At 33.9% G+C, this 22,157-nt stretch overlaps 1 protein-coding gene across 1 annotated transcript in view; it reads right to left on the reverse strand.

The window, feature by feature from the left end:
- sbb (scribbler) overlaps nucleotides 1–22,157 on the reverse strand; it is a 44,727-nt gene that overhangs the window by 16,488 nt on the left and 6,082 nt on the right. Inside the window, exons 2-3 of the mRNA XM_017610695.1 lie at nucleotides 18,177–18,410; nucleotides 5,304–5,487 (exon numbers count right to left, since the gene is read on the reverse strand). Of these exons, the coding sequence (XP_017466184.1) occupies nucleotides 5,304–5,487; nucleotides 18,177–18,227 (235 nt within the window). The 5' untranslated portion in view covers nucleotides 18,228–18,410. The remainder of the gene's footprint in view (nucleotides 1–5,303; nucleotides 5,488–18,176; nucleotides 18,411–22,157) is intronic.

Consider the following 22,157-nt stretch of genomic DNA (forward strand, 5'->3'; position numbering starts at 1 on the left):
AATTTTAGTTTATAAGCTTTAAATTCAAGACTCAACTTATCACAGGTGTTAATACCGTTCACCTCACTCATTTCCCCCTATCCCATCCCCCACATTCAATTCTCACCACCATCAAAAATTGCTCACGAAAAACTTACGATCACATAAGCCCGAAAAGCATCACATCCGATATTAGGTTCCGGCAACCACCTCGCAATTGCGCTCTTGACGTAACGTCCACAATCATCTACATCGTATAATAATAACTGTAAAGAAGAGGGATACCCTGGCGTATGGGCAACCGCCAATTAACTCACAAGTCAAAAAAAAAAAACATTTCTCGAAATTAAAAAATTTCTTATTAAATTTTATATCTTTTTAATCGAAGTTTTTAGACAAATTCTGAGTATGCAGTTTTGCAGCCGATTCAATTTTAGTGTGTTTAATGAAACGTGCATATTATTATACTAGAAAACTGCATACCCAGAATTTTTCTAAAACCTCTGATTAAAAAAAAAAAAAGTACAAAGTCTGAAATGTTGATTTATGTTGACTTATGTCCGCTTTTATGTAATGATTTAGACTTTTATAAAAAATTATTAAAATTAAATAAACAAAAGAAAGATATCCAAACTCGTCAACTTTTTTTATTTCTATTAATTTTTCCACCACTTGTAGTACATATGTATGTACATTTGTATATGTATATTTGTACCTACAACAGTTAGTTTTATACAAATTATTAAACAGTGCAACAGCGAAGATTTACTTTCGAATAATTATTACGTTTTATTATTTTCGAACACCCTGAAATTCTCCACTTTTCATAAACAAAGAACAGTTTAAGATGATTTCGCATATTTATCTCTTCTCTTTATATTGTCTATCATTTTCTGTGTATAATTATGAGAAACTTGATTTTACCGCCTTGTAATTAATGTCGAAGTTTCATTAGTTTACCATAGATTATAATAAATTGTACCTCGGTTTTTCGTAACACTTTCAATATACTTTAATAATAGCAAAACATGTTTTTTATATAAAATTTTAGACAAAATACCGAACAAATACAGAAATGTTGGTGTTTATACCAGAGAACGCAAACAACCAATAGCATACGTATCGGTATCGTTTAAGGCGAATTCAGTCAACGACCTAGCGTAAACGTATGTTGACGTTGACACGATCCACTTCATGGGATTTGCGTGTTAAGGGCCCTGTCTCCACAGGAAAACACTGATGTCGTGATAACCATGTCACAAAATATATTTCCAATGGACCCCGCCTATTTCTCATGGGCTGCAATATATGTCAGCGCTTATTGCTTGACATCTATTGCAGTCAATTTGATAGTTTGACAGCCATATTTTCATTTGAAAGAAAGCGTGCTGGTGGTAACACCAATGAAATTTTGATATTAAATAAAAATAAAAATATGTTCCCTATTGGTTTATTTATGAATAGGTTTTAGGAAATTATTCAGCAAGTTTTTTTTTAAGATTTAAATGTTTTAAATACCGAAATTGAGAGAATGTTGTCCGGTGGCGTCATGCGGCAAATTCTAATTTCAAGACATCAAAGTGCCCACACACAAAAATTTGCAATCATATTGCTCGTCAAAATTACAGTTGGTAGGCCATCGGTGTTTGCCAGTGGAGTTCTGCGGTAACAAAAACTCACCACCTACCTTACCACAATCGAAACTAGGCTTTCGAATGTCATATTTTTCACATTCGCTAATGGGAATGCGAATTTTCGGAATGCGAATGTTAGGAATAACATTAAAAAAGGTATAATCATTTTAAGTCATCGTTTCTATTACTTAAAAATTTTTATAAATTATTAAAACATCGAACGAGTGCTTAACCTATACAGTGTTTTAATGTATGTAGTAGTCAAAATTCAAAAGGGGAATAATATTTCAAAAAAGTAATTTTGCAATTTCTTAGAGGCTCGTATATAAGGCCGGCTGCACTGAACAATTGCTCGCGCTGGCGGCTGGAGCGCTCAAATACTTGCGGGCCAGATCTGTCAATTTGTCGTATTTTAGTTTAGTTTTCCACCAATCGAGAGGATTTTCACCGAGATGAGTTCGTTTTTCTTTGCATATTTTTTAATGTTTCCAGATACATACATACGAGCCTTCGCTTTCGCTGGAGGAATCGTAAAAGTATCTCTAGGTTGCTTATAAGACTTTTAACAGTACTTGTTGAAGGCCCATCAATGTTGATTGATATACTACTTAACCGTTTAGCGCCTGAAGCTAAAAGCTGGTTATTGTCCGCACTCTGGTTAGACAGATTACCGCCCAATTCTGTGTTTTCTTGACAAATTATTTGTAAAGAAATTTTATCAAGATTTTTATCAAGTAAAAGCTCCCATCGCATTTAATTTATAAAACAAAAAAAGCTCTTGACTGTTGTTGCCGAGTAGGTAGAGGGGTCGGCTATAAATTCTGTGTGTCCTAGGTTCAACAGCCGGCACATTCAGTATTTAAATGATAGAAAAAACATTTTTAATATACATCATTTATAATGTTCATATGAAATTTCAATTTGGAAACGCTTGTCAATAGCATTTTCAATCCTGATAATTTATCAAGAAAAGAGCTTTATACTACATTCAAATTGACGAGCTAAACATGTTAAATGGGCTTGAACCAGTTAAGTGAACAAAACATGTTCATAAACAAGTTAAATCGCATGCAATTGTTGTTGGAAAATTGAGCCAGTTAAATCATTTAACTCGTTTGAAAACCAGTTCAGCGCAGAGTTGTATCAGAAAGCTTTCTGCTCCGGCCAATCAGAAAGACCCAAAAGCTTTCATTTGACACACCAAAGTTCAAAAATTTTCAATTCTGAAAAATATTTAAAATTATCAAAAAATGCCAAAATTGTATGCATGTCTGCCCACTAAAAAAGAGGCCAAGGCAGTAATTAGTTATAGAGTTATGAGGTCTCATCGTACGCAGAGATAAATAGTGCATACGAACTAAATATTTTGAAGTATCTAAATAATCCGTATGCATTAATATCATGAAGCAGACATTCGCACGAAACAAATTGAAATACAAAAACTTGATCAAGGTGAATTAATATAAGGTGATAGCAGGCGTACAAAAACAAAAATTTACATGTATTTTGTTTTTGCTTCGGCGGCATAAACTGTCAAAATATGTAAGAGTGTGTGTAGAAATTTAAAACAAAGTCCAACAAGCATTTCAGTAAATGTTTTTAAAAATAACTTAAAGTAAGTTTGCTATAATAAGCGTTAAATAAGCCAATTTAATAATAAGCTTATTAAAAGTTTTTTTCAAATAAACCTTTAATAAGTTTTGCGAGCGAATGTTTATAAATAACTTAAACTTATAAATGAAATGCAAATGCCAACGACATGAAGTAGTAAGTATAACATTTTTTCAATCGTAAGTGACGTGTTTACGTTTTTTTAAATATATTATTAAAAGAAAAAATTAAATAAAACCGATGCGGTAAAAAAAATCCAATCCAGGACCCGCTGTGCTAATCGGTGGAGTATTCGAGTCTTCAAATGATGAGTTCTCCTTATCCTTTCTTAGTTTAACATTCAATTAAAAATGGCGGCGATAAAGCGGAATAAATAGCTGCATCGATGTCGTTTTTCCAAATTTGCTAATAACCGCATGTAATTGAAAGCAAAGCACGCAACAAGATGTAATGATTAACTTTTTTATGCTTAATTTTTGTGTGCTATCGTGAATTTGTATGCTAAAATGTCTATTCCCTATTTATATTTTCGCGACAGTAGATGAGTCCGCCGAAAATTCGCATTTCGTTTAGTTTCTAGATGTTAAGCAATCTATGTATGAGTTTTCAATGAAATATCTTTAAATAAAGGGTTATAAAAATATTTATAAAAAGCTTTCTTTTGAAAATGTTTAGTAAGTTTATATTCATTCGCTTATAAACAACTTTTTTTTTTAACCTTTATTATAAGTTTACACTTTTACGCTTATAAAAAGCTTTCTTTTCAACATTTATTACAAGTTTATATTTCTACGCTTATAACCAATGTTCCTTTTCGATTATATTACGCTTACTTTCAAGCGTTTTATAAACAAAAAATCAACGTTTTGTAAGCTGCTTAATGTTTATAATTGAAAACTTAAAAAAAAAAAACTTTCTTTAAGTTTATTTTGCTTGTTGGGAATTTTTCAATTTGATATCAGAAGCGGTGCGGCGAAACACAAACACAAACTCAGCTGAGCTAGTAACACCACCTTATATAAATTCGCCTTGAACTTGATTTTGAATTAATTTTTCAAATTTTTTTTTTTTTGGTAATCAAACAACCGTCAAAGTTAACTCCAAATGTTCAATGTGGATGATTGTGTTTTCCAAAAAGCTCTTGTTCATTTAACAAGTTAAATGGGGCCAATTTGAACGTAATATTAGATTTCTGTGCTAGAATTCCAATTCTTGATATATGATAAAAAATTTACAAATTAAACAAAATTGTTATTTATCAAGTGCACAGACGCGAGCTGTTAGAGCCATTTCAACAATATTAGAGGGGACTCCTCTCTGCCCATGTAGACATTCGCATTCGCAAAAAATTCGCATCATTGGATGCGAATGCAAATATTCGCAACATCTCTGATCGAAACCATTATTGTTAGCGCTCGGGAACAGTATGAGAAAAGGAACACAACTTTTTGTACTTGTTTGGGAATGGGTAGTTAGTGATACGTTCGGTTTGTTTTCGTACTCTGGTTTATACATCCATTTTTTTAACTTTAAACTGCTTATAAAAAAAAACTAAAACACAAATGGCAATGTCTGCATATTCATGGGAAACTGGTTTTTATAAATGAGTGGTGACTTTCAGGGTGTTGGAAAAATTGTAAACGCAGTTTTCTAATTCCCTTTCTGCCCTTCAAACACAAATTTTGTTCTGAGAAAATGTGTTTGAAAGCCAGATAAATTTGAAAACCTACTTGCGAAAACGGCACTAACACTTTTATTCGGGCCCTTAAAAAGACCTTGAGGTATTCTCGTTTTTTTTTTTTAGACATTTTCGGTCCAAGAAAGGCCCGATTAAATTTTTTTTTTTTTGGAAATGCGTTTTTTTTACATAATTTTTTGGTTTGATGGCAGATGCAGTCATACAAGAATTCTAAGCCTATCTTAAAAAGTTGGGAATTTATTTGCATCTTTCGAACAGCATCTTTTAAAGGTTTTTTTCCTACTGCTGAAATATTTTAAGTTAATCAAATAGGGCCCGGCCCTTTGCGTTGATGGTCAGTGACGATATATATGTAAATATATAAATAATGTTGAGCTTACTTGAACTTGCCACTTTTCTGTTTGCGTTGTGTTTCGTATTATTTTGGTATTGATGTTGCTTATGAGAAGACGTATTCAGTTTCTTGTTTAAGTTAGAAGCAGCTGAAATCGGCGTACTACTACTGCTTCCTACCAACTTGTTGTGCTTAGTGCTTTCCGTAACTACGCTGCTATTAGTGGCCACCTTTTGAAAAAGAAAAATATAAAATTAACAAAATTGCAACATCTATGTTTGTACATTAGGGCTGTGCGATTAATTGATTATTCAATATTTTAATTAATCATAAAGTAAATAACTCATTATTCGATTGATTGAAAATTGTGATTACTCAAAAGTTCAGTTAGTCGAGTAATCAAGATTTTGATTAACCAAAAACAAAAATTGTTGAGTAATTTGCTTTATGATTAATCAACATTTCGAGTAAAATGAGTAATCAACATTTCAAAGTATTCTTTAAATATAAAGTAGTTGAAGTTCCTTGATACTTTGAAAACAACGTTTTTGTTTTCAAAAATTAAAATGAATTTTTTTTTTCATATACAGATTGTAAAAAAGAAAATAAGCATTTTCCAAAGCAAACTCTTTTAACGAGCAAAATGAATTTTTTGAGCAATCATATTTTAAGTAACTCGATTAATCATCGTTTTGGATAATCAAAATCTTGATTACTCGAGTAATTGATTAACCGAATATCTGATTAACCAACTTGTAAATAGTATATGTATGCATAAAAATGGCATTGTAAATAATAATAAAATACACCGCGCTTAAGGTTATATTTCCATGATCCATGATAAGCTTGGTATCGGGCAACCCGGATAATCGACATTCAACTGCAACATTAATGGAACTACATATGTACCAATGTATATGTTCAATAATATTAGATGTTAAGACATTAATATGCAAGCGCTTGAATCATTCGATAGTTTGAGAAAAGCGTCTACTTAACGATATTTGATAGTTGAGTTGTGAACCATAATAGGGGCCCCCTAGTTTTCTGTCAGTTGTCAGACATAATTCGTAATTGATTTCCATTGTTGCTTTTCATTATTTTAATATCATTAAAATAACATAATAGTATTAAAATATCAAATTTGTATCGAATCTCCAAATCTTCCGATGGCCACAGTCAACTGAAAACCAGTTGCGAACGGCAATAGCAATAAATAGTTGAGTTGTCTCAAACACAACTCAACTAAGTTGACCATAACCATAATAGGGGCCTAAGTACATGTTTAAGGTAGCTCTATACTTACCTTTTTTTTGGCAAAGCATGTTCGACAATTTTTTTATATGGAAGAAAATAGGCTTCAACAAAAAAATTGCTCAAAATCAGCGGTAAGTCATAGCTTCCTCAAACTTGTATTTTTTATACTAAAATTGAACGGGCTACTCGGTTATTTATTTATTACAAGAAAATACCCGGCGTGCTTCACTGCCCCTTAAAGTATTTTTGTGTTCGTTACTCCCTCCCAAAACTCGTATGGCTCATTCATAAAAAAAATTAAAGAGATTTTTAAAGAGTTTTATGAAAGGATACTTCTAACCAAACCTGCGATTTATGAAGCATTCTATATTTTTCATAAATATGGATGCTAGGCTATTTAATATACATATTTTCGAAGGTGTTTAAAGAGTAGGTAGAGTATCGCCTTTTTCCTGGAAATTTAATTTATAATCCTATAACTCGAGTCTACATATCGCGCCCTTTCTTCAAAGGTGTATTAATTCAATAGAAAGGTGGCAGCCCGTTTCAAAAATGTATTCCGACAGTAAACCTTCTTAGCGAAATGAGTACCAAATGCTCTCACAAAGTCAATAAACTGCCCTAAAACCACGGGAACGCAAAACACAAATTTCCGTCAAACGTCAAATTGCACAAACTTATAAAGTTAAGATTTGAGCGACAGCGAACACAATTACGTTAAACTAATGGTTCATTTGATGTTTTTTCACTTAACAATAGAATAACAGATAACATGAACATATTTATTAGTTAAAATTTGAGTGTTTAAAATTCTTCCTCTTTTTTTTTGGCAGTTTAACAGTTTTCACAACCTCGGCCGGAAAAATAGTAGGCGACTTAGGACTAGTGAGCAGCAAAAAATACCCTCTCAAAGTGTCTCTCAACCGCCCGATAATAGACTAAAGAAACACAAATCCATATCCGTTCATCGCACTTTTTCATCGATTTTCCTATTTGGGGTTGTCAACTCAAGGACGGTACAAAAGCTTAACAACGGCAAACTTTTTTTTTATAGGTGACCTCCATGTTCAAATGATTTATTTAACTATAAAGTCGTACGAATGTCACATCCGACATCATGGAAACACCTACATATATGGGACCCAAGAAAAAGAGTATTTTTATTTGACACAGCATATTAATCATAAACTATTGTACTATGTTGTTATTAATATTGAGGTGTGGTTGTATTTATTTCAACAAGCTTATTGAGCTTAATACCACGGTTTGTTTTGAGGCTAGCGTTTCACACTCTGCACATAGATGATGATCCCCGTTGAAGTCTAGAAAAAGGAGTCTGCAGACCTGATGTTCCCAAAAAGCACCTATGATTGTGTAGTAACTAGCGTTGCCGAAAGCTTCCGCTTAAAAATCGTCATTTTACCAAAAAAAACGTCATTTCACCAAAAAAAAAAACGTTGCTTTTAATTTCAAACGCTTTCGATAATATGCTGAGTTAGACCTAATCAAATAATTGAGTTTGGTAGAAATCGATAAAGCGGTTATCGAGATAAACCTTTGTATGCCACGCTCAATTCCTAAAAGTCTTTTAACAGTTTTATTTATTGTTGAGAGGTTGTTGGAGTAAATTAGCGTCCTCAGTTATTTAAATATCGGAATTTTCGAATTTCTGAAATTTACCTTTACAAGGGAGGCGGGTGAAGTTTTAGTCCAATTTTAATGATTTTCAACGAATTGTTTTTCCGCACCAAGATTATTGAGTGCACCGAGTTTGGTAGAAATTGATAAATCGGTTACCGGAATACATATTTGTCGTCATAAGTCGGCGGCGCCACACCCATTATCGAACAATTTATAATCTAATTTTCTGCTAAATGGTTATTGCAATAATCGATTTTTAGTGAATTACTTAGCTGATAAGCCCCAGAAAGGCCCGTATCGAGTTTGGTAAGGATTGGAGAAGCATATTTACATACAGCACTTCATCATAAGGGGACGGGGTCACACCCATTTTCCAAAAATTTCTTAATATTATTTTTGTTTTGACAAAAATACCATTCTTAGTTCATTTGAATGAATTTGACGGGTGGGACACTGAAAATAACTCTATTTTACCCTTGTGCGCCCAAAGATGAATTTTAGCCAAAACACTTAATTTTCACCAGCGATGTGTTTGTGTTGCAAAATATGAATTATACGCTTTCGTTTTCAATAAAAATGAGATCATATCTTCATAGAAATATTAAAAAATATTTAAAATGGTGACTGGTGGGACATCTCCTTGTGACTGCTGTAAAGTAATTATGAATGAAATAAAAGTTTCCATAGACAAAAATTACAACTTCTTTTGGCTTTTTTAATATTTTACTACAGGTTAATGAAATGTAATCATGTAAAAAGAAGTTACTACTGGAATAGAGATAATTAGGGCATATTTAAATGTAAGTCCTTTTCCTTTCTTCAATGGAATGACCCATCTGTTTTTTTGAACGGCAGTTGAAAAATATTTTTTTTTTTGTGGCTGGTAGCTTGATTTTGATAGAGATGTCAGCTAAAGTAAAATGGCTAACATGGCGGCCAAAATCATTCGAGTGAAACTACCCGGTATTACCCGATTTGCCCGGGTACCCGGGTAATATACATATGTTGATGCCGGTTAAACAAAAAACACCCGGCTAACGCGACATAAAGCTTTTTGTATAATCTTTCGGTGTGGATAAATATTTTTTCAGTGAGAAATTTGTTTTAAATAAGTTTTTTTTTGTCTAGAATTTACACCTATCCGCAAGCCTAAGTAGACGCTAGGGTTGCCAACCGTACTATAATATATAGAATTGTACTATTTTATGGGTTTGCGTACTATATACTGTTGGAAAAAAATATAGTTGGGCAATTCACAAGGTGTTGTGAAGTTATATTTTCCTAACAAAAGTTGTGTTAAAACACGACGGTTGTGAACACCTGTTACGATTATTTATTATATCTCAGCACTTAACCTCACATAACACCGAATAAACATAGGTTGCAGAGTTGTATCGTCATGTGTTATTTTTCTTCACAAAACAATAACAACATTTTTACAACTGTCATGAAATATCATGACTTCACGACAAACACGACAAATACGACACCTTGTGAATTGCCCAAGTATATAAAAATATTACATTTTTTCAATTATAAATATTAATATATTTCAGTAATACAAAATCACATTTTCCCGCTTTTTATAATCGAAACTGTATGGTGGAAAGTGTGTTCTAATATCTATTTGATACAAAAAAAATTATCACGGCTGTACTTTTTGCTGATATATTACATACATATGTTCCATTTAGTTAAACAATATAAGAATATTGTAGTATGTACCACAAAAACCAATATTTTCTATAAAAAATCATAAATTATTAGAGATTTGGGTTGATTGTAGTTCAAAGTGTCTCTTTCCCGGTAAAAAAGTTTGAGAGAAAAAAATACACTTTTTGAGAAATTAAATTTAAAAAAAAAATTGCACTTTTTGTTTATTGTTAAATAAAAAATTTTAAACAATGAAAATCAATAATTATATCATTCTATCTTGAAGTGACAAGAATTACTGACATTCGAGTAAAAACATTGTTGGAATCTATTAAATTTTGACAAATTATGGGCATTTAAAAAAAAAATTTCACTGTCAATTCGAATAATCGATTTTTGCCTGAAAAACAAAATCGCGTTTAATTCGTCCGAAAAATTTTTCCGAGGCATAAGAAAAAATACGTGTCTCATTATTTGGACCAACAAACAATGTATTTGAGTTTGGTACAATTTAAAAATCATGCTCGTACGTGATAGGTAGTCTGGAAATGGAAAGCATCACTGTAAAACAAAGGGTCCAGAGATCAAAAATGGCATTATTTGTAAAAATACTTAGAAAGACTTACCAAATTTACTTAAAATTATTTCGCCTATGCTCTCTATTCCTGCAACTTCGGCATTCACAGAAAGTTTTTTCTATTAAGATTTTGAAATGGTGAGATGAGAGAAATAAATCGAATATCTCACTAATAAAAAATGAACTTTTGGTTTATATTAATTTATATATTGATAGCAATAAAGCATATCGATGGCTGAGTGAAAGATCGACCTATCTCGGCAGCCAGTTGGAAAACGCTCTATCTCAAAAAACTTTTCAAGAACGCCCTATTTCAGAATTTAATTGAAAATATGCTGATATAGGGCGTTTTTGAATCGGCAGCTGAGATAGGGCGGTTTGAAACCTACCTTATTATTTAGAGTGGCATTTTTATTTTTTGTTTCTCTGACATCAGGATTTATTTTAAAGGACTTTGTAATTTCAATGAAACAGAAAATTTCTTTAGATTTAAAAAAACTTAAAATTGTTTGGATTCACAAGGACGTATAGGTAATTTTTTTAACTAACAAAGTCAAACCGTCAAATTTGAGGATGTTATCGACTTTATATACATCAGTCCTTAGTATATATTTTTTTCAAAAACAAATATTGCGAAATTTCAGGGATACAATTTTAAAAGGACATTTTCAATACAACACCTACAACTTATCCTTATCAAATTGGAACTTGCAGTTTATTATACTCAAATTTATACCATCTTCTGACCGACAACGAAAACACTTTGAAAACGAGTTTTGGGATTGTGGGCTGAAGTTGTTGTTGTTGTTGTTGTAGCGGCTACAACAACCCCGCCCAGGACGGTTGGTATCTCAGTCGTTGTCGTCAAGTTCCACTAACGGCAACCCTAGGAAGCGTGCAGCTTCTGTGGGGTTTGTCCATAGGGACAAGGCCGCTAGGGTTGTCGGGTTTTCCGGGCATGCGAAGAGATGTTTCGAGTCATGTGGGGTCTCTCCGCATGCCGGACACTCATTCGGCACATCCTCATTCAACCTACTCAAGTAGGAGTTCAACCTGCTGCAGTAGCCGGAGCGAAGTTGTGCGAGTGTTGTGCGTGTCTCCCGAGGCAGATGAAGCTCCGTCTCGTCTATGTCCGGGGGTGGTATGCCTAGAACGGCATTCACAGGTCTAGAGTCTACATAACTCGAGACTGAGTCCCTGTGAATGCCGTTCAGGGCCTGTCTGTAAGCTGTCGGGTCCAGAGGTTGCTTAATGAACCTCTGGACTTCGTCCGTCAGTTCATATAGATGCCTCCTGACGTGCCTAGGCGAGGGCTCCTCTGCAAGCAGCTGTCTGCTTGGGTGGCCACTTCTGTGGCTCCCGATCAGGAACTGCTTGCAGAGCATTATATTATGCTCCTTTACCGGGAGCATTAGCGCCTCGCCGTGTAGGTGGTGTTCAGGTGACATCAGGAGGCATCCTGTCGCTGTCCTCAGTGCGGTGTTCTGTACAGTCTGTAGCTTCGTCCACTGCGTCCTACTAGTCCCTGGCGACCACACTGGCGCTGCGTAGTTCAAAACCGGCCGGCCGGGCTGAAGTCTGTTCACACCGGCTGTTAGTGTTTTCGTTTACATTTCTTAAATTCTTTGTTTACAGTTTTGCTACAAAAAAAAGACACAAACCCAAAATACTTATTTTTTTCATTTTCTTTGAATTAACCATGATAAAAACATAGCAAGGTAGAACAGTTCTCTCAATTTGTCGGCCACGTTTTTTTTTTTTTGAAGTTTGCCAACATTTTAAAATCATATAAAAGTGAAATTAAAAAATTGAAATTGTTCGAAATTGTTGTTGCTTGAGATTGAAAATGAAAATGTGTGTGTGAGTTTGTGAGTAAATTTAAAAATTAAAATGTTTGGAAACGTCAAGAATTTTTAAAGTGACTCTCAGCGGTTCTACCTTACTATATTTTTATCATGGAATTAACAACCTTTTCTTGTATTCTTATTTTAATTTGTCCAGCCAATTAACAATAAATCTGAACTGGAGTATTAAAGATGATAATAGGGAATTTACATGATTCAACTTTCACAAGCGATTATTTGAGTCTAAAGCTGAACGAAAGTAGGCAGCCGACCAACTTCACTGAAAGCGATTAGTTGAAAGGCCGTTTACAACAGACGATTGTTGCTTTGAACTAAAAGTGGCCTGAAAAATCGCCTCATGTAAATTCCCTATAAAATATGACTCCCACTTCCACAGTGAAGACGTCGATTGGAATGAGTGGAACGTGAGTTTTCACGTAGTTTTCAGCGAAAACTGGTTTTCGTTTGACAGATTTTACATGGAGGAAAACACAAGGTTTAGGTCGAAAACCAGTTTTAGCAACAAAAACATGTTTTCGATGTAGGCCAGAAGATGGTATTAAGGGGCTATTAAACTGTATACGAAATTTTTTTCTAGGAATTACAATTAAATTGATAACTTGATGAAATTTTGTTGAATTTTTAATTTTAGTGGAACGTCTGTAACCTGAATTGTTATGGTTTTTGGTATAAATATGATATTTTAGATAAAAAAAAGCGATTAAAATTAAATACATAAATAATCAAAACTTGTCAATAAGAGGGACTCGTATAATTATGAAACGCCATGTATACAGTGGTACATAGGTATCCTATGTGGAAATCTTTTCATAAGCGAGTACTCATAAATTCTATACATTAAGGCTCACGTCAGTCAGTACTGGGCACACGCAACGCACAACCGATAAGTGTTGAGAAACCCAAGGGACACTCAAACAACCGGCGCAACGATGCAAGGGGACGTCGATAACCCTATTCACATAAATACGCATATAGAAAATTCAACAACAAAAACTCGCATTTGCAAACGAGCCGAACGTAAGTGGCCCAAGATGAACGCACGAAAACGAATGAATGCCAATGTTACGCCGACCGAAGCAGCGACGTAGCAGATATATGTACATATGTACTTGTTCTGGCAAAGCCATTGTTGAACTTTCTAGTTTTTATTATAACCAAGCAAATTAACTCACAAAATATTTAGCTGACATACAAAACTGTGAAATTAGCTAAATTTGTTTAACGATTTGGGATAATTCCATTCCATTTACTTGCCAAAACAAGGCTCTGGCATTTAACTTTCAATTTAATGTATCGATACCTGAATAGTATCTAGTCATCAGTGCTTCTGCTGCGCAAACACACGCTTCTCTGCTTTCCCTTCTTTCGGTTTTTGCTACTGCGACGCTTCTTCTATTCGCTAAACTGGATTTCAGCGTTTATATTTTTCACATTGAAATCCGGCATATGCCGGTTTTTTTCTTCGTCGCATTTAATAAAAACACTTATATTGAAAATTTTGGAGTGAAAATGTTATTTACACAAATTTTAATTCAACCAATTAATTAAGTTCACTCCTCGTATATTTTTCGACACAATCCGTGCCCTCCGCCGAGAAACCAGAGATGTTTATTTTTCGCTGAAATAGCCTCTGACGTAGAATGACATTAGAAAGCGAGAATGCACAAATGTTGAACAGAGTCGCATTTGCATTGCCATCACGCCTATAACAATTTGTTTACAGTGGGTTTATTCTATAAATATTAATCTGCAGCTAATATAACAAATCCGTCAGGTTTCAATTCCTACCGAAATATCGTAATAGGGGTCTTCATAAAAAGTGATAAACCCTTGATAAAGTAATAAACTTTGTATGGAAATCTATTTAACCAAAGGTTTACAACTTTATCAAACGACTTTGGTGGATAAAAGTATAAATTTCAGCAAAATTCAAATTTTACAGTTTGCCAGGTAGTCGCTTTCGCTACGAACACATAAAAGGAAATGAACACAATGTACGAGGTAAAAGCATGTTCACATTATCGTAATTTACGGTTCATTTGTAATTTATAAGCAAATCATGCTTAAATCAATTAATTTCGCTTTGTAAAATCTGTCAATAAATTGAATAGAAATGGAATAATTTATTATAAATCAAGAACCAAATGAAGAAAAAAAAGATTTTTCATTTATTTTAGGCCTCACAGTTAGGGAAATTTGAAAAAAATGCCTAAAGCTATGCAACCATTTGTTTTTTGAAATCAAGTACAAAGCACACCTACTACGTTTATGCGACAGAATTCATGAAATCTTCATTTAATGAATTCAAAAATGTTTCCGTTTATGCATAACTCGCGAATTCATGAAATGAAGTGTTTTGAAGAAGTGACAGCACACTAGCGAGAAATTAAACAGTAGGGTTGTGGATTTTTTGGCCTTTTTCTAAATTTTCATAAGCCGTTGGTACCAGGAAATGGTCCTTGTTAATCTACGTAACTTTTCTAGTGCTTACATCAAAATATGCCACTACATGATTTTGAATCTAAAAACTTCATAACCCTAGTAAACAGCTGTTTCTGACACGTGGCGTTGCCGGACTTGCACTTACGAGGCAAATTTGATGCGCAAATGACATCGTAAACTTCAGTGTTGCCGAGGAGCAGAAAATTTTATACTAAAATGTACTATATTATATCGTAAACAGTATAGCCAACTTTTAATTTTCAAAAGGTACCACAACTTGGAAAAAAGCGTTTTACCACACTAAAAGCACAATTTTTTTTTTTTATCAAAAGATACTTTTTTCATAACAGTTTGTAGTTAACAAAAGTAAAAATATATACATTATTTACAAGTATAAATCAATATACAAAACTTTTTCGCTCATAACGATTGAATAGCCTCTACCCATGCTATTATGATTCATGCTTACAGCCCTGTATGCAGCTCTCAAGAAAACGGTCAAGAAAAAATTGCCATTATTTCGCGTGTGTGTCCAAGGAATTTTGACATTTTTGATACCTCACAGCCTGTTGCCTCACTCTTTCCTCAAGAAATAATGGAACGGGCATATATTTCTGTTGCAAACCTGGGTTGCCTTGTGCTNCGTAGTAAATTTCTTAAGAACTGCGTACTGCCTTAAGGAAATTTGACTCAAGAAAATTTCTTAGCCATTTCTTGTACGTCATTTTATATGGAGTTTTTGCTTTTCTTGAGAGCTGCATACAGGCCTTACGAAGTAATAGCTACGTACTGCACATTAAAACTGGTATATCACGAGAAAGAAAAATCGAATCGCAACAATTGAAAATGAAATTTAAAAGGGAAGGGTAATTCTAAATGATGCCCTAAGTAGAATTGAGCAAAAAAAATTTTTTTTTCATAATAGTGGTCTTCCCTCAAACTCGTAAAAGCCTCGTAAAGCTCGTAAATTTACGAGCCTCGTAAGACAACTGTGAAAATTTGGTGGAGGTCTATTTACGAGTCGCTCGTAAAATTACGAGACAAATTTTGATGCGTAAACTTTAGTGTTGCCGAGAAGCCGAAATTTTTGTACAAAAATGTATGGTTAAATAATGAAAATAAACGAAAAAATTATAAGCGAATAAAATGAATGAATTTCATCAACTAGCTGTATTGACTTAGGTTTTTTGAAAATTTTCGGCATTTTTAATTGTTTCTAAGCCAAGAGCGATAGAGACAAGATGGCGGGATGTTATGGAAAATACTACGAAACAAAAATTACTTCACAAAATCCTGCCTGATCAGTCACTTTACGTAATTATTTACACCTTTTCTCGCGTTCCCATAAAAGCTTTGTAAAGTTACGAGTTTTACGCAGTTGTAAGACTTTACGAGCTTAAGGGAATCCCTTAACTATAACCTCAAATATCGCGAAAAACCGTGTTTTTGGCACTTTGCGATTAGGATATCTTCCGACGTGTTGGAAAAATTGTGCAGCCAGATTTGGCATATTTTTTGTTTGAGATATTTCAAATTATTTCATGTTTTAACTATATATGAGAAATACGAGTTCAGAAAAAAGCCCTAAAAAAGGCACTAGGCACTAAACCTATTCTTTTGGCGTTTTCATTTTCAAAAAGCACTAAATCTAGTGCTTAAAGCACCAAGTTGGCAACTATGGTCGTAAACTTACCAGTCGTACAAGGTTGAAGACTTTATGAGTTAAAGGGAATCCCCTAAATATATATATATTTGTGGTTTTAAAACATTAAAATCGAAGGATTATATCTTAGGCCATAAGCAATAACCGCCTAAGTCGACTATCGTATTCTGCAATTTCTATTCCATCTGTATGTAAAATCCCCATCTCGCCAGCTAGGCTATTCAAAAAGAGATATAAATGGACATATTTTGGTTTGGACTGTAATCCAAGAGCGGGTGTGAATCGGTAACAAAGTTCGCTGCGAGTAAATTTTTGACAAGTATGAGGTGAATAAAATTTCACTAGCTCATGAGGCTAGTGAAATTTTTGACAAATGTATGGAAAATTTTGACAACTGCAAAGATTGTTGACGTGTATAATTTTTTTGCCCCAAATTTAAGTAAAAACAATGAAATAGTAGGAAATGGGGCCTCTGGTGGCAAAAATTAAGAAGTATTACACTATATTAAATATTTCTTGTAAACTAATTTATTTAATGTTTTAAAAGCTTTTGACCACAGATATTTTGTCAATACAGTAAAACCCGCTTAAGTAAAAAAATGTCAGCTTTTTGAGGTACTTAGGCGGGTTGGGTACTTAAAAGGACCCGCTTAAGTACCTCGATGTGGGTACCTCGTGTGCGGCAATTCACAATTAAAAAAAATTAAATTCCTTAGTACTGTTAAGTGGCTCATGTCTCTAGTTCTTTCTAATCCGTATCTAATCATTAGTTAAGTTACTTACTTAAAGATTATTACAGTAAGTAGTAAGGATTTGACATGGATTAGACAAGAGTTAGAGACGCGAGCCACTTAACAGTAGCCCGAGTTTTTATTTTTTATANCCCACTTGTGATTACATATATGTATCTCGCTAACCGTTCTAGCAATTTGTACCAAACTCGGTATGGTTATTGTGCTTGCCACATAAAAGCAAACCGTTGAAAATTGTTGAAATCGGTCTTAAATTACGGCCGCTTTTCAAATAACAATAAATTTCAGAAATGCTTGAAATTTCAATATGTCGAAATTTAAGGACGCTAATTTACTTAAAATGTATACACCCCGGCTTATCATGTAGCGGTAGCTTTCGGCAAGGTGGAAAACATATCTTTAATACTTGCGCCGGGTATTTAATGTTCGGCTCCGCCCGAACTTAGACTTTCTTACTTGTTGAATTTCGAATGGTGCCGTTATTGCAGAGTACCATCGATATGTAGTGGTATAGGTCGTACTCAGTGATGCCAGACATTCTCTGTTAAATTACCCACGAAAATCGGGAAAAAATATCTCAATTACCCACATCTTAAAAATGTATCCCAGAAATCTGGCATCACTGGTTGTACTATCGTAATATGTACATATATGTACATATCCTTACCTTAATTCACAAAGGCCCTAACTAACAAATTTTTTTTTTATTTTTCAGGAGAAGGAAAGAACATTATAAAAAGAGTATCAAAAACAGGTACAGCTTCTTTAAAAAGGGGTTGGTAACTCCGTTGTTTTTGGTACTAGCACTTTAAAATTTTTATTGAAGGTGTACTTTAATACCTCCTCCCAAGTTCTGTGAAAAAAAACGCAGTTTCGAAAAAAGTATTGGTTAGGGTCCTTGTAAATTAAGGTAACGATATTTATAAAAAATCTATTTAAAATGCTTCATAATCAACAAATATGCTTGAAAATACCATTTTAAAGCTTTCTCATCATATAAATCGGATTTTTCTTTATGAATAGCCTTATTTACCAAACTATTAATTCGCTTTGTATATGTACTATTTACCTTATTCGGGTGGTGGCTAACGTTCACCTCACTGCGTCTCATTGATTCCATACAGTCTGAGAAGAGAGGGTGGTTGCTTGCTGCGGGCTCGCACAATGCAACGCTCCCTCATCCACATAAAAGTGTTGACAGTGCTCCGAGGTAAAAATTAGTTTATCCAATATATCATTGCGTGATATTTGAGTCTTAACAGAGCTGGGCCTTGGCCCACTGGCCAATTTATGCATTTTTAATCTGCAATAAAAGGAATGGCGTTTAATTTAGTATTGCTGTAACAAATAAATTTTATTTTAAATAGTCTCATTAGGTAAAAAACTTGCGAAACAACTGTGTGCTGTTGTTTGAGGTCATCGAGTAAATGTAGTGATAATTAGAAAAAAGGGAAACGGAGTTTTTTTCCAAGCAGCGACAAAAAAATATTCTTTATTAAACCGTTTAGTTTCTCACTGCCCTATCCGAAGAGTGAGATGTCGGTTCCTGATGAAATAACACATCTTCCTTTGCCCAATGAGGCCACACTGCCTCTTAATTTCACTGCTCAATTTTTCGTTTGTTTTCTGCCTTTTTAACGCCGAACTTTCCGGCCGAAGGAACAGCTTTCGCTTCCGCCTTAACCACTAGTTTCTCTGTCTCTTGGTCAGAGGAACGAACATTCGAATGTTTGTTGTTCTATTGCTAATAGCAACAAGTAATTTTTAAGCAAAAAACAAAACCGACTTCAATTCTCATATAAAAATTATCGGATCTAAACAAAATTAGTATGGGACCAGCCTTGAGGTACCATCTTGCCGATGAAATCGGTTAACGTGGTCCAAAGTTATGCGCTAACATGCATAAAAAAAAATATTCCGACGAATTGATAACCTCCTCCTTTTTTGAAGTCGGTTAAAAATATGCCCAAGATAATAAATGTTGGTTACTATCTTAGGCTCGCCCAAGTCCATTAAAGTTCAATGTGTTAAAAAAAAAAATTTGTCTTGGCTTACTTCGATCGCATGCTCTACAAAAAGGTTAGGATACCGAATTATTTAGGACTAATACTTTCAGCGATAATTGCACCTTTGTAAAAAAAAAATAGTAATTAATTTTGAATTTTTATTTACGGATGGAAAATATTTAATAAATTCAATTTCTCACAAAAAAGTCCTTTTTTTTAAGAAAGCACACAAACGTTATTTTTTCATAAAATGTTTGATAAGATCAAATTTCAAGTCTTTTTATGTAAACTTTAATATAATGAAAAAAAATCAAATATAAATACTTTTTAATATACCACGTAAGATGTTTGAAATAGAGGTAAAACCACCCCGCTTACTACGCAACGGTAGTTTTCGGAAATGTGAAAAGCTATATTTAATACTTGCGCCGGGCATTTAATGTTCAGCTCCGCCCGAACTTAGTATTTTTTACTTGTTTATATATGTAACTCCTCTATCTATGTATGCTCTGAATATAAAAGAATGTTCAAATGCAGTAATCTGTTAAAGTAAAATTTTCGGATGTTCATGAAAGGTATGAAGACTTCGGCATAGCCGAAGACAGCGCCGCTTTTACTTGTTTATTTTACATCAGAAGCAAAAAAACATTTAGGGGATTCCCTTAAACTCGAAAACCTCGAAATAACCGTCAACGTTTTTATGCATGGCACTTTTCGCATGCCTAGAAAATTTTCTAGGCAAACTAGGCGCGAAAGCACCCTCGAAAAGTAGTTTGTAAATTTTTTAAGACCAACAGTAGAAATAAAAGAAACGCAGTCTAGTTTAAATAACGAAAATGTGAGGGAAATGGTGAGTTCCTTGTATTATTTCAGAAGTGTGAAAATAATTACATATGTATTTGAATGTATTTTCTCTTTGTATAGAATTGTGACAGCAATACATTTAATGCAACAGTTGATCGCTCGGTGAGTTAATACTGTATATACATAAACATAAACATTTAGGTGAAAGGTAATGCGCGAAGGGATCTCTTGTCCAGGTCATAAGATCTGAACCATTCGTTCCATTTTCAAAAGCGAGGCGTAAAATTAAAGCCTGTAGATGTGCTGTGAAGAGAAGTTCGGCCAAACACTAACATATGTATGTGTAAGCGCCAATCTATTATTATATTATTAGATGTGCTGTAGGGTTTAACGTTTACGAAAAGATTTGCTACCTTTGAAAAACTTAAAACTCAAATTATTTAAAAAGTTAAATCCATTATTAGAATATGCCATGCGGGTACACAGTCATATTTAATAGCAGCAAATCAAAGTTTTTTATATACATAAATTTATTTCGCAAAATAACTCTAGATATTTAAAACATTAAGGATTCAGCCAATCTAATTTGTCCTCTTCATTAAAATAATCTAAAAATGAAGAGCTAATTCCTTCCGGTGTCAAGTTTGGCTCTGCCGCCGCTTCCAAAGAAATCCGACTACCCATATTATTATTTTGTTCATCGCCTTTTAGAAAATTGTTAAGGACAGAACAAGCCTGTACTATTGCTTCGATATTTCTAAAATTCCTTAGTGCAATTGGTTTTTTGAATATTAAAAACCTTTGCCTGCAGGACCTTACTAATATTATGAAAGGGAACAAAAAAACGTCATTATGAGTGGATGGGAGAAGCTGTTGTTGGTGCATTGCATGAAATTGATAACGATGACATAGCTTTAAGCACGATCAATGCAATCAATTCCCTCTTATTTTCAGCTAGAAAAGAGGATCAGGAGTTGAAGAATACCAAGACCACAACTGCTTATCATAAATACCACAGCGCGCCCAGATGCATATATTGCAGGTGTGTGGTGTGAAAACGATCTAGTCTAACTTTTTTTTACTATATATATTACTTATTCCTGTTATTTAAAGTAAGGTTCACAATAAGTACAAATATTTCATGTGATGAATTAATAGCTGAAGTACCTTTAATTTATGTATGCTGGGGCAGTACGATTATTATTGTTGTTGTTGTTGTAGCGGCTACAACAACCCCGCCCAGATCNCGTAGTGAATGTTGCCCTATGGACGGACAACTTCTGAGATACTTCGCCGACCTAAACGGGGTTAGATCGCCGAAACAACAGCCCTTGGTCGGGTGAAACCCGAGTCATTCCGGTACGTAGAACCGGCTGTCGTGGGAATGCAGTACGATTATTCGAGCAAGTTGGTTAATTAGTTATTCGGTTAATCAATTACAAAAGGAGGATTAATCGAGTTACTCAAAATATTATTACTCCATTAAATTAATTTTGCTCCTTAAAAGAGTTTGTATTGATTATGTTTGTTTGTGCGAAATTGTATGAAATGGAAGAAGGCAACCCTGTGCTCGCCAATCAGCAAACAAAGTTTAACCACTTCTCACCAATCACCGAAATTTTTCTCTTTTGATTGCCAATTAAAATTTCATAACCACGGGCTAAGCGAGCAATGAAAGAATGTTCCCTGAGTGATGATTTGAGAGCAATAAGTGAGATTTTTCATATTTGTGTTCCGTTATAACACGCTTAAAACAAGATCGATGTCTCCCAAAGCGAAAAATCCAGGAGTATTCCCTTTAATTGAAAGGGGAGCTATATGTACCTCGTTCAAAAGAATATAAGTCCTTTAGGAAACATTTATTATGAAAACAAGACATAACATTTGTTATTGAAAAAAGAAAAGCAGGACGCAACCAATTAAATTGAACAGCCGAAGTTAAGACCCATTGGAGTGTATGACAACATTTCTTTAAACCAGAGGTTCCCAAACTTGCTTTTCTCGTAGACCCCTTTCAAAACTTTACTGGTTTCGATGGACCCCTGCTGCTCTTTCTAACATATTCCCAAAGCTCATCAAAAAATATGAAGGTTAGATCTAACGATGAAAATTTGCATTGTGGGTGAGTTCCAAAACTGAATTCGGAGTGGCAAAAATAAAAATAAAATTTTTTCTTGCGTTCTATTTATTAAAATTGAAAATGATTACGCACTTGCAAGTTTTAAAAAAATAGAGCTCGT

This window comes from Rhagoletis zephyria, unplaced genomic scaffold (assembly GCF_001687245.7).
Source record: "Rhagoletis zephyria isolate East Lansing unplaced genomic scaffold, Rhagoletis_zephyria_1.1 Rzeph_scaffold_00333, whole genome shotgun sequence".
In the NCBI taxonomy this organism is placed as follows: Eukaryota; Metazoa; Arthropoda; class Insecta; order Diptera; family Tephritidae; genus Rhagoletis; species Rhagoletis zephyria.